The sequence below is a fragment of the Cetorhinus maximus genome, chromosome 3, assembly GCF_964194155.1.
Source record: "Cetorhinus maximus chromosome 3, sCetMax3.hap1.1, whole genome shotgun sequence".
Classification (NCBI taxonomy): domain Eukaryota; kingdom Metazoa; phylum Chordata; class Chondrichthyes; order Lamniformes; family Cetorhinidae; genus Cetorhinus; species Cetorhinus maximus.
This window is the reverse complement of record NC_135881.1, coordinates 193,904,116-193,920,167: the sequence shown is the minus strand read 5'-3', so window position 1 is coordinate 193,920,167 and position 16,052 is coordinate 193,904,116. Positions and strand designations below refer to the sequence as shown.

Genomic DNA, 16,052 nt, shown 5'->3' with positions numbered 1-16,052 from the left:
ATGTGCAGCTGTTCTGGCAGGTCCACAAGAGGCTAAAGCACAGAAATTATTTACTAGAGTTGTCAGTACCATTTTCCTGCTCCTCTCCGCCCTGCCACTGCACATGAAAAGCCCGCTGCGCCTGTCCACGCTCTGAAGCTCTGCCATTTCCTATTCAAAACAATTAACGTGGCCTAGGAGCACCGCAGCGCAGGTCTGTTCCCGGCAGAACGTAGCACCACCAAAAGCAGGAGGAAGTTCCAACACAGGTGCAGGCCTCTGAAGATTAAGCCAGAAGGCCCTAAAGCTAAAAAATTATCCATGGGGAAGAGGAGGGTTTGAATTGAATCAAAGAGTCTTGGGGCTATACTGCTGCACCACAGGGTCCTGGCACGAACCATAGCACCCGCTCATAGCGTCTCTTCACTGGAACACTCAACATGAAGGAAAGTGAGACCAGAAAAATTGGTTCCTGCCCTTTTTCCTGACTTTTGTGGTCAGGAGTCGGGCTTTCTGTAGGGTTAATGGTCAGGAAAATTGGCCCCCTTATCATTGAAATCTTCATTGGACTCTTAGCAAATTCCTTCCTCTGCTAATTAAGAATAGCTAGCATTTTTATAGGCACCTTTCATGACCACTGGACATTCAAAACCACTTTACAGCCAATGAAGTACTTTTGAAGTGCAGTCACTGTTGTAATGTGGGAAACACAGTAATCAACTTGCACATAGCAAGCCCCCACAAACAGCAATATGATAATAACCAGAATCTGTTTTTTGCAATGTTGATTGAGAGATGAGTATTGAAGTATTGTTTAGAAAACCAGGGAAAACTGCCCTGGCTCTTCTTCGAAATAGTGAAATGGGATCTTTTATATCCTCCTGAGAGACCAGACAGGGCCTCGATCGTTTAACAATTACATTCAAAAGACTGCAGCTCTGACAGTGCAGCATTCTGTCAGTGCTGCACTAGAGTGTCAGCTTTTAATTTTTGCGCTTACGCCCTGGAGTGGGACTTGAACCCATGAGAAGTCAGGGTGCTACTCACTGAGCCATGGCTTCAATAAACTAGGGATTTACCATTAGTGCACTAAGGTGTTTATGCAATAACACAGTCAACAAGAATTTCTACCCCTGAACTTACAAGTTTTGCAAGTGCCTATGGTTTCCATTCTCTTTACTTTTCCAAATAAAACGCTAGTAACATAATATTCCAATGTTTTACCTAAATTATTTCAGAACTGAAATCTGGACACCTGGGGTAAAAAGCACATGTTAAAAATCTATGGGCCATACTTCAATCTGCATCACTATCTGGCTCTTGCATTATTCACATGAATAGGCTATATTTTTAAATTATATTCCAAGCCTCGCACCAATAGTAACAAAATTGGCATATTAATGTGTAACTTTACTAAGTTTTATATCTTCTAGGTACTTTTATTGCATTGCAACTATACTTAGTTAATCTCAATAAATGTTGAATGGAATCTGTTTCTGAGCATAAAATGTTATTCGAAGTATATCAATTGTAAACTTGCATTTGGTGATTAATTTTATTTCTCCCCCCCCCTCACCCCCAAACCCGCTTACTATCATTCATTCATTTGTTAGTGTCATCTTCTTCCCAGCAGCTTGATAGACCTCTTTCTGTCCTGTGCTTCCCTTACCCATTCCGTATAAGTCAACTGCATCCAGTCTATTAGATCCATCATCCATTTTCTCCTATGCTTCCCTCTTCTGTTTTCTGTTGATCTTCCCTTCCAATAACTGTCTCTGAATACCGTCTGCTCTAATGATGTGATCGAAGTATTGTATCTCTCTCTCTTTGATGCTATGCACTAATTTCCTCTTTGCGCCAGCCATTTCCAGAACTTCTTCATTAGTCTTTCTGCCTGTGTAGGATATGCAGAACGTCCTCCCATATGTCCACATCTCGAATGCATTCAGCTTATCAATAGTGTCTTTGTTTGTTGTCCATGTCCCTGAGGCATATAACGTAGATGTGAAAATGCAGCACCTCAGCATTCCTTTCCTAATATTCAGGTTCAGTTTCCTTGATATAAACAATTCCTTCATTCTGACAATGCTGCTCTTGGCTATCTCAATTCTCCTTTGGTTTTCGCAAGCACACCATTTACTATCGTATTCCTTCTATCACTACAGGCATGGCGACCATCTAGATCATTGCACCTCCATTGCCACTCTCTATGTCACTTCAGTAGTTTGTATCTGCCAATCTCCTCCCCATGCAAAGCTTTATTCAGCACTCCATTGGAGGCTTAGTCTAGAACTGGCAAAAACTGACCTTATAAAGGCAGCTTAAAACATATGGTGAGATTGGAAGTCAAACTTATTTCCACCTTTATACTATCATTCATGCTTGACAAGTCTTCCAATGAATACAAGAAATTATCAGATCACCTCTTGGCTCTACTGCGGTGTGGATAAATGGAGAGATTGCTTTCAACATTGGGACTGGTGAAATTCAAATCCTCCCAGATGTCCTGTAAAGTATATGCTTTCAAAATTACATTTTAACCTTCTTACAGACTAGAATTTACTGTTATCAAAATTTGCAGATAAATGGTAAAATAATTTGAGGACCGACCTCTGTCCATCATTTTAACGGCAGCATTTAGCCATTTGGAACAGAAACCACTCCTTCCTTGAAAAGGACTACCTTATGAACAATTAAGTGTTTGCTAATATTATCAAAGATAATTTCATGGCTTATGTATTCCATTATTCCAACACAGCTCTCCTAACTTCTGGTTAAAGAGCGATTGGACTACATTTTTGCCTGAGGGGCATTTGTGTGATATTGTGTAGTCTGAGGTGCCTTGTTGGAAGTTAAAGCAGCCAGGTGAATGGAAATCCTGTTTCATTTTTAACTAAATGCATTTTAAAGCCTTGCCAAAGAAGATCTAGGCAGAATAAATCAAACTAACATGTTACACTGCTGCTTTTAGGCCAGTGAGCAACCTAAAGCTCACAAATATCAAGGAAAAGGGAGAATATTTACTAGCTTCTCCTTCCCTGTGGAGGCCTTGTTGTACAGTGGGTGGCGTCCCTGCCTTTGAGTCAGAAGCTTTGGGCTCGAGTCCCATCCCAAGACTTGAGGGCCAAGGCAGGTGAGTTCATAATGTGCCCCAACAGGTCCTTTATCAACCTGCCAAGCTGTCCAACACATGCCATTAACAGCTTGTAAGAGTGGGAGAGATTCCTGGTCAGCCATGTGATGGAAGAAAGTTGGAGCCTCTACCATCACTATCCATATCTCCAGACTACAATATGCATGTAGAAGCGCATGTTGCCTCACAAGTTGGACTCCCTGAGTGATCCAAAGCACGTCATTGCCACCCCAAAAAAAATATATCATTTGATAACAAGCATAGAGCAGGTTACAATGGAGGAAAGCAGATTGAAAATGCCAGCCAGTGTCCTCATCCTGCAAGGTGCATTCCAGTTTAAATGAATACATCATTGCATTTTTTTTATCAAAATAGCTGAATTTCAATGATTGTGGATCTATTTAAAGGGCCAGTGTCAAATTTATAGTTTTAATACCTGGTCCATGTCAGAAGTGTTTGCTTTGCAAAAGCGTCCTTGGCAGTGAGATCTTCGTACCAATAATGAGGCATGGATTTTCTGTTCCCACTGATTTAAAGGAGGGAAAACAGTCATCTCATTTTATTTTTGTTTCTGTGTAGAAGAACTATTATGCAGTAACTGCTGCAAACCGTTTGAAGAAACTCAATTCTGGGACTTTGGCCTCCACTGAAGTATGAGCATCTGCTAACTGGACCAATGACCAACTGCACTTCTCCTTACAGGAGAGCAGCGCACAGGATTTTCCTCACAGCTTCACCAAAATGCCTTCATTTACTCTTCTACTCTAATGTAATCTGGTTCTGGTTTAGAAACCCATGCTTGGGCAACAATTCATAAAAATGTATGGGTATCATTTGGATTTTTTTTTTTCACCTTTCTAAGAAGGGAGTGCGGTTATGGTGTGATTGTAGTTATTTTAGCAAAGTTCGTGTTATTTATAATGAGTTTATAGCCAGTTTTTATTAAGCTAAGCTACGTTTTTATGTATAAAGTGTATTTATCGTCATTTTAAGGCATCAAAAATTAAGCACGAGACAGCAGAATCTTCCTCAAATTCAAAACACCCCAGTATTAAGGTTTCCTATCCTTTGGGGGATGGTGATGTAGTGGTAATGTCACTAGACTAGGATTCCAGCAGACATGGGTTAAAATCCCACCATGGCAGCTGGTGGGTTTAAATTTAATTAATAAATCCGGAATTATAAAGCTAGACTCATTAATAGTAACAATCATCAATTGTTGTAAACACCCATCTGGCTCACTAATGCCCTTTAGGGAAGGAAATCTGCCGTGTTTCCCAGTCTGGCCTATGTGTGACTCCAGATCCACAGCAATGTTAACTGCCCTCTGCAGTGGCCTGGATCAGTTCAAGGACAATTGGGGAAGGGAAACAAATGCTGGCCTTGTCAACGATGCTGGCATCCCACGAACGAATAAAGAAATAAAGCAATGAATCAACAGGCTGCGGAAGCCTGAACGGATTAGGATTCCTAAATTTATTTGACTTAATCCCCCTGTGGATCTGGAGAGCCTTTAAACAGACAGAATGCCTGCAAAGCTTTTTTTAAAAATATTTTCAAAGTTCCAGTTAGTCGACAAGATGGTAGTTTTGTGCCTTGGAATAACGTCTCTGACTGCAGTTGACAGCAATAGGACTGAGGTACAGCCACCCTCTCGCGGCATTTCCTTACTTTCCGATTTACAGCCTCGCTATAGTGGTCACTTTACAGACACTTGTACTCTTAGTTCCATTAGCAAGTAGCTGAATAGGGCCCTTGTGATTTTTTTTGAAGTAAAGCTGTTTGATGTTGTGGTGTTGCTCCTTTGCTGCAGTTTTACTGCATGCTGCATGAATATAGGCACTGAAATTATTTTTGAGAGAAAGGCCACTTGAAAAAGTTGAGCTTCCAGTATTTATCCTGCCTGTGGACACCAACATTTTAAACTTAAATCTTAAAAATTTCAATAAAAAACTAAGACAGCCTTCTTTACGAATGTAATATCAGAAAAAGACTATTAAATCAGCTTTTTACAAATTAATTCTTAGAAGTCTCATCAGCAGTCAGAGCTGAGTATATATGTTTGGGCCTGAACGTGTGAAACTCTGCTCTCTCTCTACCACCCTGGTGCGAGTGGGCATTGAGAAGAGAGCTCCACTCATATCACCCTCAAGAATGCACTCTATTAATGGGATATCAGAGAAATCAAGCTTTTTGCACTAAAGGCATTCTGACTTTTGACTTTAAGATGGGGTGTCCGTCCATTTCAAATCAATGGGTGAAAAATTCTGCTACTTTATCTCTCCAAAAGCAGCCATTGCTCAAATTATACTGTTCACAATCATGCCTTGGGTTTCGTACAGTTGAGTGATTGCTAACATACTAACCATGGAGTAGTCAGTCTACTTGTGGGATCAGCGAAATGGAGGCAGGGACTTCGCCACTGAGAGCGGTCAGAAATTAGGCAGTGAGTTAACCTGGGTCACCCTGGGCAGCCAGCCAGCCAGTTACAGAGCGGTATTTGATCAAATACAAGGGAACAGTTGTTGAGCACAGGGGAAAACCTCAAGGAGAGGAAAGCTGAAAGTGTGAGTGGGTGAGGAAATGCAATTAATTTGAAGTACACTATGGTAATAAAACATTAAAATACACAAAATAATTGAACAATAATGTAAACCCTTAAATAGGAGTTTCTCAACCTTTTGTATAGTTTGTTATTTTAACTGTATTTAGTGCAACTGACTTTTTGGACAATATAATTCTCTTAAAAAGTACAAAACAGTTATATTTCTGATATTTTATTTTAAGAGTATTATAAGTCCAATTTGCATCTCTTACAGGCATCCACAAAGTTTAAAGTCTTGTCCTCCACAAGGTGTTTTGTTCCCCTCAATTTGCAAAAGAAATTAAGAGTTCCTGCTTCACATTTTCTTTCTAATTTAAACTGAAGCAAGCAAATTGAGTTGTAACAATGTTTTCAAAGCTACTGTAACATGAGACATTGTTAGTGAAGAGCAATTGGCTTGAAATATAATATTTCAACGTTCCACTCTAATCTCACTGTATTTTCACTGCGGATTATCTGATTATTTTGACTCTGTGAGCCCTATGACTATGAGGGTGTTAATGGAGTTGTACAAATATTATCAACTTACATTTTCCCATTTGCAATTTTGTTGAGATACTCAAATCAATATTTAGGTCTTTAACTGCTGAGTAATATGACAAAGTTCATGTGATTGTTGAAAGCTGCTTTAAAATAATTATTTTGTATGTAAAGGCACGCTATATAGATTACGCAAGCTTTTGAAAACATGATTGTTGCGATTTAAGCTGATTATTTGCATAGCTTAATAATTCAGTAGTAGTGTTATGTTCCCTTTTAAGTGCACAGGCCTAAGACTATTTACCAAGTATGCATTGCAGAGTGAATAACTGCATATTTTTTGTACATTTATGAAACAAGTTGAATTGATGTGACAATATAAATACTGTGAAAATAGATTTGTATTAGCGTCCTAACATTGAAAGAAGTCTGCTGAAAGTGTGTTACTGATATCATGTAGAGACTTTTGACAGTGTTTTTATCCAGCTATGCTTTAAATGAATTTTAGGGAAGTAAAAATAGAAATAGCAAAAACACTTGAATCTGTGGAAACAAATGGGTTGGTTCAACGCCTAAGGAGCTGAAAGGCTGTTGATGTGCTTTATTTTATCTTTCTGCCATGTTTACCTTCTTTCGATCAAATTGGAGGGAATATGTCAAGCCAGACTCTGATACAGTATTGCATGTTTTTCAGGATCTTTATTCAAACTATCTTCTGAATGTGAATAATGCCACATGCCTCAGTTCGGAAACTGGAGAGTGTTCTTTCCACTTGCCATGAAGGCCAGGCTGTCAACAGATAACTGTCTAATGCAAAATGTCACATTGCAAGAGAGTGCAGGGCGTGCTGCTTATATGACATAGTTAAAATGCTGATGGTGTTTAATAATTGGCAGCACTGACTGTGGAATCCCTTTAGGATGTACTGGTGTCAGGTTTCAAGACTTTTAAATGTCACTTCAACACTGAACCCTCATTGTAATGTGCACTTTATGTCTTCAGCTTAATGGACTACTCGAATGTACACATTTCAGAGCCATGTGACTTTTCTTTTGCGTGAAGGAGCCAAACTTTTTACAGCGGTATGATTGTTCTAAATAAACCTTCTGGGGCAAAAAATTGGAATCATTTGCACCCGTTTATTGTACCCTTAGAGCTCCAAAATGGCAGCCACGGAATACCTGCACAATTTCAGGGCAAATCCTGCCAGTTGCCAAATTGGTGAGGGCAATAGCTTGCACACAATGAACATCTGCCTGAAGCATGGAGTGCAGACAAATCATGAAACCAATTGATGTGCAACACTGGTTTGATGCCAGCAGTGCCATTTTGGAGCTCCACACTCCAGCTAACATCTTCACTTAACCTCACACAGCTGAACAAGCATTCAGCATCAGGAAGGATTCCCCTTTGTTTAGTGCTGGCTATAGTTTTTCAAGTTGCAACCGTCCACAGGGAGTGTTGTGGCAGGTGCTGAAGGAGCTTCTACTAACCTCAAGGCTTCCACATAAACCGGCTGTTCTTAACATGGGTGCACTATCAGGCCTTCCCGGGAATATAACATGACTCAGAAAATAAACAGAGACCACGTAGAGCAGGACAAGCTGGTGGAAGAGGGAGGATGAGGTGGGGAGAAGGGCTCTCAGGAGGGCATATCTGCCTTGGGTGTTCAGGGAGCAATTCCCCTACTGAACCTTTAGCAGTGAACAATGTGTGAGATGTCTATGCTTCAGCTGGTTTGTCCTCACTGAAATCTGCCACCTGCTAAAGCCACAGCTGCAGCCTCAGAATCGGGTAAGGACAGTATTGCCAGGGGCTGTGAAGGTGACTGTGGTGATGAACTTTTCTACACCTAGCTTCCTCCAGGCTAGCGCTGGAGATATTTATAATTTCTCACAGCTCACTGAGAACTATTCATTGAGAACAAAATACATTTCATTCTTTCCAAAGATAAGCAGGTGAAGGGGACATGGGGCTTTGCTACGATAGATTTGCCCATGAGGAAGGGGTGCCATTTAAGGATGCTGCATGCTAACTGTGTCCTATACTAGAACCAAAAGGATTCCACTCTCGCAGCGTCCCGCTGGTTTTTGACTTATAGGCAGGAAATCATACAGGTCAATGCCTGGTATTCTGGCAGCAGTCATGATGCCTTCATTCTGCAGCAGTCCACAGAGCCAACTGCATTTGAGCCACCACATCAAGAAAAAGGTACCAAAGGACAACAAGGACTATCCACTGATGACATGGCTGATGATAATGATGCACAACACACGCACACAAACACACATACATGTACACAACATGCACATAATAAAAGCTATACTGCCACACAAAATGTGATAGGTGCGTGATCTTAGATGGTTTCAGCCCCACTGCTGAACATGGCTTCAGCAATGGGCGTCCTAGTTATGCCCAGTATTGTTTTTTCAATGGGGGTTCGGACATGCAGGCTGACTGTTCCCCTGCCGTTAGCACCTGCTGCCTCTGAGGTTGTGCTAACCTTGTCCTGCAAGAGAGAGGGAAGTGCCAGCAAGTGTGTTGCAATCTGTTCAGCTGATGTGGCCGTCATAGTTGTATAGTTGGCAGTGTGTGCATGGTGTGAGATGTGGGTGTGAGGCTTGCAGCAGTGCTAAATGTGTGAGAATGTGATGGAGCATATGAATATTTAGATGTGAGTTCTGACTGATGGAGATTTTTGGTTGGTGAGTGATGGGAGTGTGAATTCAGCAGTGTCTGAGCCTGGAGGTGCAGCATGGCGTTTGGAGACGTAGTCACTGACCTTGGCCACTCATTTGAGATCATTGAACCTCTTTCAGCACTGCATCCTTGGGCTTCACTCCCCGCACTAATCTCCATAAATATCTGGTCCCACTGCTTTCTGAGTTTGTAACTGGAGGGCCTCCTGGCTCCCTGCAGATACGGAACATCTCTCCTGCATTCCACCTCCTCCACTCAGGCCTCTAGTGCAGTGTCCAAAAACCTTGGAGCCGGCTCTCTCCCATGTTGTGCCATTATTCAATGTTCCCCTGGTTAGAGTCATGCCCTGCACATTTGCCAGCACCTGCTGTAGCCACAGTGCACTTCCCCTTTTAGAGAACAAAAGAACTCAAGGGTTAGGATCAGGAGTAGGCCTTTTGGCCCCTCAGGCCTGCCCTGCCATTTGATAAGATCATGGCTGATCTGGTTGTGGTCTCAACCTCACTTTCCTGACTGACCCCATAATCCTTGACTCCCTTGTCAATCAAAAATCTACCTAACTCAATATTGAATAGATATTCAAAATATTCACTGCTCTCTGGGCAATGAGAATTCTACAGACCAATGGCCCTCTGAGAGAAAAAAATTCCCACCTCTGTCCTGGAAGGGAAACACCTAATTTTTAAACTATGTCCCCTGGTTCTAGACTCCCCCACAAGGGGAAACATCCTCTCAGCATCCACCCTGTCAAGCCCCCTCAGGATCTTATATGTTTCAATAAGATCGCCTCTCATTTTTCTAATCTCCAAAGGGTATAACCTGCTCAACATTTCCTCATAAGTTCTTCATCCCTGAATGAGTTGAGTGAACCTTCTCTGAACTGCTTCCAATGCAATTATATCCTTTCTTAAATAAGGAGACCAAAACTGTAAACAGGATTCCAGATGTGGTCTCACGGACACCACGTACAATGGTAGCATAAGTTCCAACTTTTATACTCAATTTCTCTTGTAATAAACACCGACATTCCATTTGCCTTCCTAATCTCTTGCTGCATACCAGCTTCCTGTGATTCATGTAATACCAGGACACCAAGATCCTCCTGCACTGTAGAGATCTGCAGTCTCTCTCCATTTAAATAATATACTGCTCTTCTTTCTTCCTGTTAAAGTGAACAAGTTCACATTTTCTCACGTTATACTCCATCCGTCAAATTTTTGCCCACTCACTTAACCTATCTAAATCTCTCTGTTGACTCTTTATGTCCTCTTGACAACATAATTTCCTGCTTATCTTTGCATCATCAGCAAATTTAGCAACCATACCTTCAGCTCCTTCATCCAAGACATAGATATCGATTGCTAATATTTGAGGCCAAAGATGATCCCTGTGGCGCTCTACTAGTTACAGCTTGCCAACCCAAAAATAATCCATTTATCCCTACTCTCTGCTTCCTGTTAACTAACCAACCCTCTATCCATGCCAATATCTTACCCCTTACACCAAGAGCTCTTATTTTGTGAAGTAACCTTTGATGTGGCATCTTGTTGAATGCCTTTTGGAAATCCAAGTACACCACATTCACAGGTCTCCCTTTATCTATGTTGCTTGTTACTTCAGGGAATTTTAATAAATTAGCCAAATACAATTTCCCTTTCACAAAACCATGTTGACTCTGCCTGACTGCATTATGATTTTCCAAATACTCTGCTGTTATCTCCTTGATAATGGATTCTAGCATTTTCTCTGTGACAGATATTAGGCTAACTAGCCTATAGTTTCCTACTTTCTGTCTCCCTCCTTTCTTGAATAGAGGTGTTACATTAGCAATTTTCCAATCCACTGGGACCTTTCGCAAATCTAGGGAATTTTGGAAGATCACGACTATCTCTGCAGCTACTTCTTTTAAGACCCTAGAATGAAAGCCATCAGGACTAGGGGACTTGTCAACCTTAAGTTCCAATAGGTTTCTCAGTACCTTTTCCCCATTGATTGTGATTGTTTTAAGCTCCCCCCTCCCTTTTACCACTTGATTTTCAAGTATTCTTAGTATTTTTTTGTGTCTTCTACAATGAAGACAGCTGCAAAATACCTGTTCAACGTTTCTGCCATTCCCTCGTTTCCCAGTATTAATTCCCTGGTCTCACCCTCTAAGGCACCAAAAGTCACTTTCGTTATCTTTTCCTTTTTGAATACTTATAGAAACTCTTATTATCTCTTTTTAATGGCTCTGTCTTTAATTGGGTTAATCGCTCATTGCAATCCACATGCATTTTTTCAGGAGATCTTGCATTTAGCCTCACTGATGTTTGTGTGTGGAACAGTGATGGTTTGTAACCAAATATGAACCTTTTTTCTCTGGATCAATTGTATTGAGTAAGAGCCCAGGCTTCATTCAAAAAATATAATTTTGACTCCAGCTCAAGCATAAAAGGCAAAGGCTGCTGGCTTGTAGTTTTCACGGAAAAACGGACAAAGCCGTGGAATTTTATTTCTTGAAATGCCGCAGATGATTGCTGGATTCTCATTTCATTTTGGCCCCATTCAATCGACCTCGGGCCCGACAAATGACAAGTTCTTTCTGCCACTAGAAGTCAGCAGTGTAACCGAATCAAAAAAAAATAAACATGTCGGGCTTGATTTTCACAGCCTCGATCAGTCAGGAATGGGGCAGGAGCGATTCGGAAAATGCGGAACTAAACTTACCACCCCATTCCTGATCTCAATTTCCCCATCGGCACCCTCATCACAGCCTTCACAAGGGCCCAGGTACCCAGTTGTTTCAGGTGGAAGGCCACTTGTCCGGTGCAAAATCAGCATCTTTCGATGCAAGTTGGACCCTGAAACAATTTTGAGGGATCGATGAGCGAGTCCTGCCCATTGATATGAGGCACAGAATGGCCTAACCAGCAGCTCTTAAAGGAATCATGGCATGCAGACCTCACTAAATCCAGGTACCCGCCTGTGTTAGTGAATGTCCATATCGCCGCTGGCCTGTCCATGAACTTCTCCCTGTGACTGCTTCGCCCACCCATTAACATCAAACATCTGGCTCAGCTCTACAATGGAGCCATTGGAAATTCCCCCCAACCCCCACCCCCCTTCCCCCAAACCCTGACCAGTAAAAGGTGCCAGTGAGAGTTGGTTCGGCGTTCACCAGAATTTTGCAGGTGACGGGGCCATGAAAGTGGATTAACCCATAACCAAAGGGCTTGGAGAAAGGGGTACCATTGCAGTGCCCGCCTGCTGCCCTACGTCTGCCCGGAGTTAAAGCCAACCGCACGGGCTTTTCTTCCTGCCGCATCCCACCCGCTTATGGAAGCGCTGGCTAATGGATTTACAAATCACTACAACGGTCCTGACCAGTGAGGTGTGGCTCAGTGAGGTTCAGGTAACGGACTGAACACGGGGTCGCACTTCCCAGCAGCCTTCTGATCCAAATGAGCCACAGAGCCCCAGCGTCAATGGCAGCGCAATCTCTAATTTACCAGCCCTGCCATTGCAAAGCTTCAGATTGACCTTCCCAGGAGGAAGAAAACAGTAAAAACTGGGAAATAAGAATATTGCTCCGAACTGGTCTTATATACCTTAAAATGAAACACCGGTAAAACTGGGAAATAAGAATATTGCTCTGAACTGGTCTTATATACCTTAAAATGGAACACCGGTAAAACTGGGAGATAAGAGTACTCGTCCGAACTGTCTCTTTCCTTCTGGGTTTCCCTTCAAGTCTTAAACCAGCACTGGCAGGAATGGGGATGATATTAAAAGTTTGCTGCGTAGGGTAGTGAGCTTTCAATGATACCTCGTTTCTCCATACATGTCTAATACTGAACATGACAAAGACTCACCTGAATTTGCGAAATGTATTGAACGACAGGATATTGCTTCCCTTACAGCAGATCCCCAAAATGTTAAAGTAAGAACGTTCAGCAACCTAACAGGACAGTCAGTGAAATAAGGAGTGAGAAGGATCAGAATAGTCGGCAGGAAGCATCACTAAAAGAAGCTTGTAAAAAAATGTTTTCAGTCCTCCGTTAAAATTCAGTAAGAAAAAGATGAAGAAGAAAACTCTGAGGCCCAGATTTGTGCCCTGGGTCGGGTGCGCAGAGACAATGGATTTCGCGGCTCTGCAAGCCCAGCCTTTAAAAATGGCTGCCCGTAGGTCAGATTTTCGTTCCAGTGGGGCGGGCGGAGAGGGGGAACGTGGGCTGGATTAGAAGTCAGGCCCGCTGACCCCTGAATGAGTGCGGAAGCTGCCGGGTGCGGAGGTGGATTGGGCGAAAGGCCTGACTCTGTGCCTCTGGCACTCTGTTGAAATAAATTTTTAAAAAAAGAATAAAACAAAAGGAAGCCCTCCAGCTCTCACCCCTCACCAACCCCCCACGCATTCCCCATGCCCCAGCCCTGCCAACCTATGCCCCTCATACCCCCTATGCTAACCCATGACCCTCTACACACCTCTCATGGCCCCTCATACCCACATATCCCCATGGCCCTTTATAGCTATGCTAACTTAGTGCCAACTCATGCCAACACATGCCCCCCACCCACCACCCTTTGCCCTTACCTCCTTCATGCCAACTCACCTAGTATCCTTTGACAGTTCCTTGACAGTTTTGACAATTCCCTGGCAGTTCTTTGACAGCTGGACAGTTCTTCAGCCGCTTTATATTTCTTTGACAGCTTGACGGTTTGGCAGTTCTTTGACAGCTTCACAGTTCTTTGACAGTTTAACAGTTCCAATGAGTTTGTATGTAAAAAATGCACAATCATGCCCATTTTTAACAATCCCAAAGGGTGCCTTACCTCTCCCAAAGGGGTACCCCTGGTTATCCAAATGAATTCACCAAGTTCAGACCAGCTCTTACCTGGCCTAATCTGCATGCTCCGGGTTTCACACTCATGGCCTACAGAAGTCCCACTTCGGTGAAGGGAGCTGGTGGTTTAAATGGCCAGCTGCCTGGTAAACAGCGCATGTGTGAACCCAAGCCTAATTCCACTTGGGACCCTGCGAAAATGGAACACGTAGTGTTTGGGGGCGGGACATCGAATTTTCGGCCATTTCCAGGATTTTTGCCACAGCAGAGAGGCTTTCCATTGTAGGGAAAATCTGGGCCTTAGCTTCCCTTGTCCTTTGCTCTTCTACATTCTGCCACTGAAATTGGACATTAAAGGAATCAAGTGATCCGGGGCTAGGGTGGGGAAGTGGAGGTAGAGGATTGGCAGTGATCTTATTGGGCCTTAACTTCCAAGCTCCCCAGCGTCGGATTTGGGGGATACACCAAAGATGGGTTGTGGAACCCCTCTTGGAATTTCAACGTTCAGTTGCCACGAAGTGCAAATTTCCTCTGGGCAATTTCCTTGCTCTGGGAACCATCCGAAAATGTGATTTAAATTGCGAACTTTGGATGGTTCCGGCTGTGTTACACAAATAGTTACTCAGGAAAAGCTAGAAGAATTATACAAAAACAAAAATTGCTGGAAAGACTCAGCAGGTCTGACATCATCTGTGGAGAGAAAGACAGAGTTAACGTTTCGAGTCCGTATGACTCCTCTTCAGAACTAAAGAGAAGTAGAAATGTGGTGAAATATATACTGTTTAAGGGGACAGGGGGCGGGACAGGTGAAGCTGGATAAAAGGTCAGTGATAGGTAGAGGCAAAGGAGAGATTGCAAAAGATGTCATAAACAAAAGTTGGAAGGGGTGTTGATGGTGGTGATACTGGCTAAAGGAGGTGCTAATGGTGACGCTAAGAGCAGAGAGCAGGATGGGCAAGTGACAGATGGCCCTAGTAGGGGTGGGGTGGGGAGAGGGGACAGTGTGGGAGCAAGGATCAAAATAGGCTAAAAGGTGGGGATAAAACAATGAATGGAAATAAATTTTAAAATAATAATAGAATTAGGTGGGAAAGAAATATATATATATATAAAAATTAAAAAATAAATACTGGGAAAAGGGGATCAAAAAGGGATGAGGATAGAGGAGAGAGTTCATGATCTAAAGTTGTTGAATTCAGTGTTAAGTCTGGAAGGCTGTAGAGTGCCGAATCGGAAGGTGAGGTGCTGTTCCTCCAGTTTGCGTTGAGCTTCACTGGAACATTGCAACAGGCCAAGGACAGACATGTGGGCATGAGACCAGGGTGGTGTGTTGAAATGGCAAGTGACAGGAAGGTCTGGGTCATGCTTGCGGACAGACTGAAGGTGTTCCGCAAAGTGGTCACCCAGTCTGCTTTTGGTCTCTCCAATGTAGAGGAGAATACATTTGGAGCAGTGGATGCAGTAGACCAAATTGAGGGAAGTGCAAGTGAAATGCTGCTTCACTTGAAAGGAGTGTTTGGGCCCTTGAACGGTGAGGAGGGGGGAAGCAAAGGGGCAGGTGTTGCACCTTCTGCGATTGCATGGGAAGGTGCTGTGGGAGGGGGTTGAGGTGTAGGGGGTGATGGAGGAGTGGACCAGGGTGTCCTGGAGGGAACAGTCCCTACAGAATACCATCAGTAGGGGTGAAGGGAAGATGTGTTTGGTGATGGCATCATGCTGGAGTTGGCGGAAATGGCGGAGGATGATCCTTTGAATGCGGAGGCTGGTGGGGTGAAAAGTAAGGACAAGGGGGACCCAATCATTGTTCTGGGAGGGAGAGGAAGGTGTGAGGGCAGAGGCGCAGGAGATGGGCCGAACATGGTTGAGGGCCCTGTCAACCACCATTGGTGGGTAACCTCAGTTAAAGAAAAAAGACGACATGTCAGAAGCACTGTTTTGGAAAGTGGCATCATCGGAACAGATGCGAAGGAGGCGATGGAACTGAGAGAATGGGATGGAGTCCTTACGTGAAGCAGGGTGTGAGGAGTTATAGTCGAGGTAGCTGTGGGAGTCGGTGGGCTTGTAATGGATATTGGTGGACAGTCTATCACCAGAAATTGAGACAAAGAGGTCAAGGAAGGGAAGAGAAGTGTCAGAGATGGACCACGTGAAAGTGATGGAGGGGTGGAAATTGGAAGCAAAATTAATAAATTTTTCCAGGTCCAGACGAGAGCATGAAGTGGCGCCGAAACAGTACCGGAGAAAGAGTTGTGGGAGGGGTCCGGAGTAGGACTGGAACAAGGAATGTTCCACATACCCCATAAAGAGACAGGCATAACTGGGGCCCATGCGGGTA

At 43.2% G+C, this 16,052-nt stretch overlaps 1 protein-coding gene across 6 annotated transcripts in view; it reads left to right on the top strand.

Moving 5' to 3' along the window:
- mylk4b (myosin light chain kinase family, member 4b) overlaps positions 1-7,322 on the top strand; it is a 196,517-nt gene extending 189,195 nt beyond the window's left edge. For 5 of the 6 annotated variants that reach the window (XM_078539494.1, XM_078539495.1, XM_078539496.1 and 2 more), the window contains one exon: positions 3,692-7,322. In XM_078539494.1, the coding sequence (XP_078395620.1) occupies positions 3,692-3,769 (78 nt within the window). In that variant the 3' untranslated portion in view covers positions 3,770-7,322. The remainder of the gene's footprint in view (positions 1-3,691) is intronic. The other variant, XM_078539493.1, reaches the window with a different exon arrangement.
- The last annotated feature ends 8,730 nt before the right edge of the window (positions 7,323-16,052 follow it).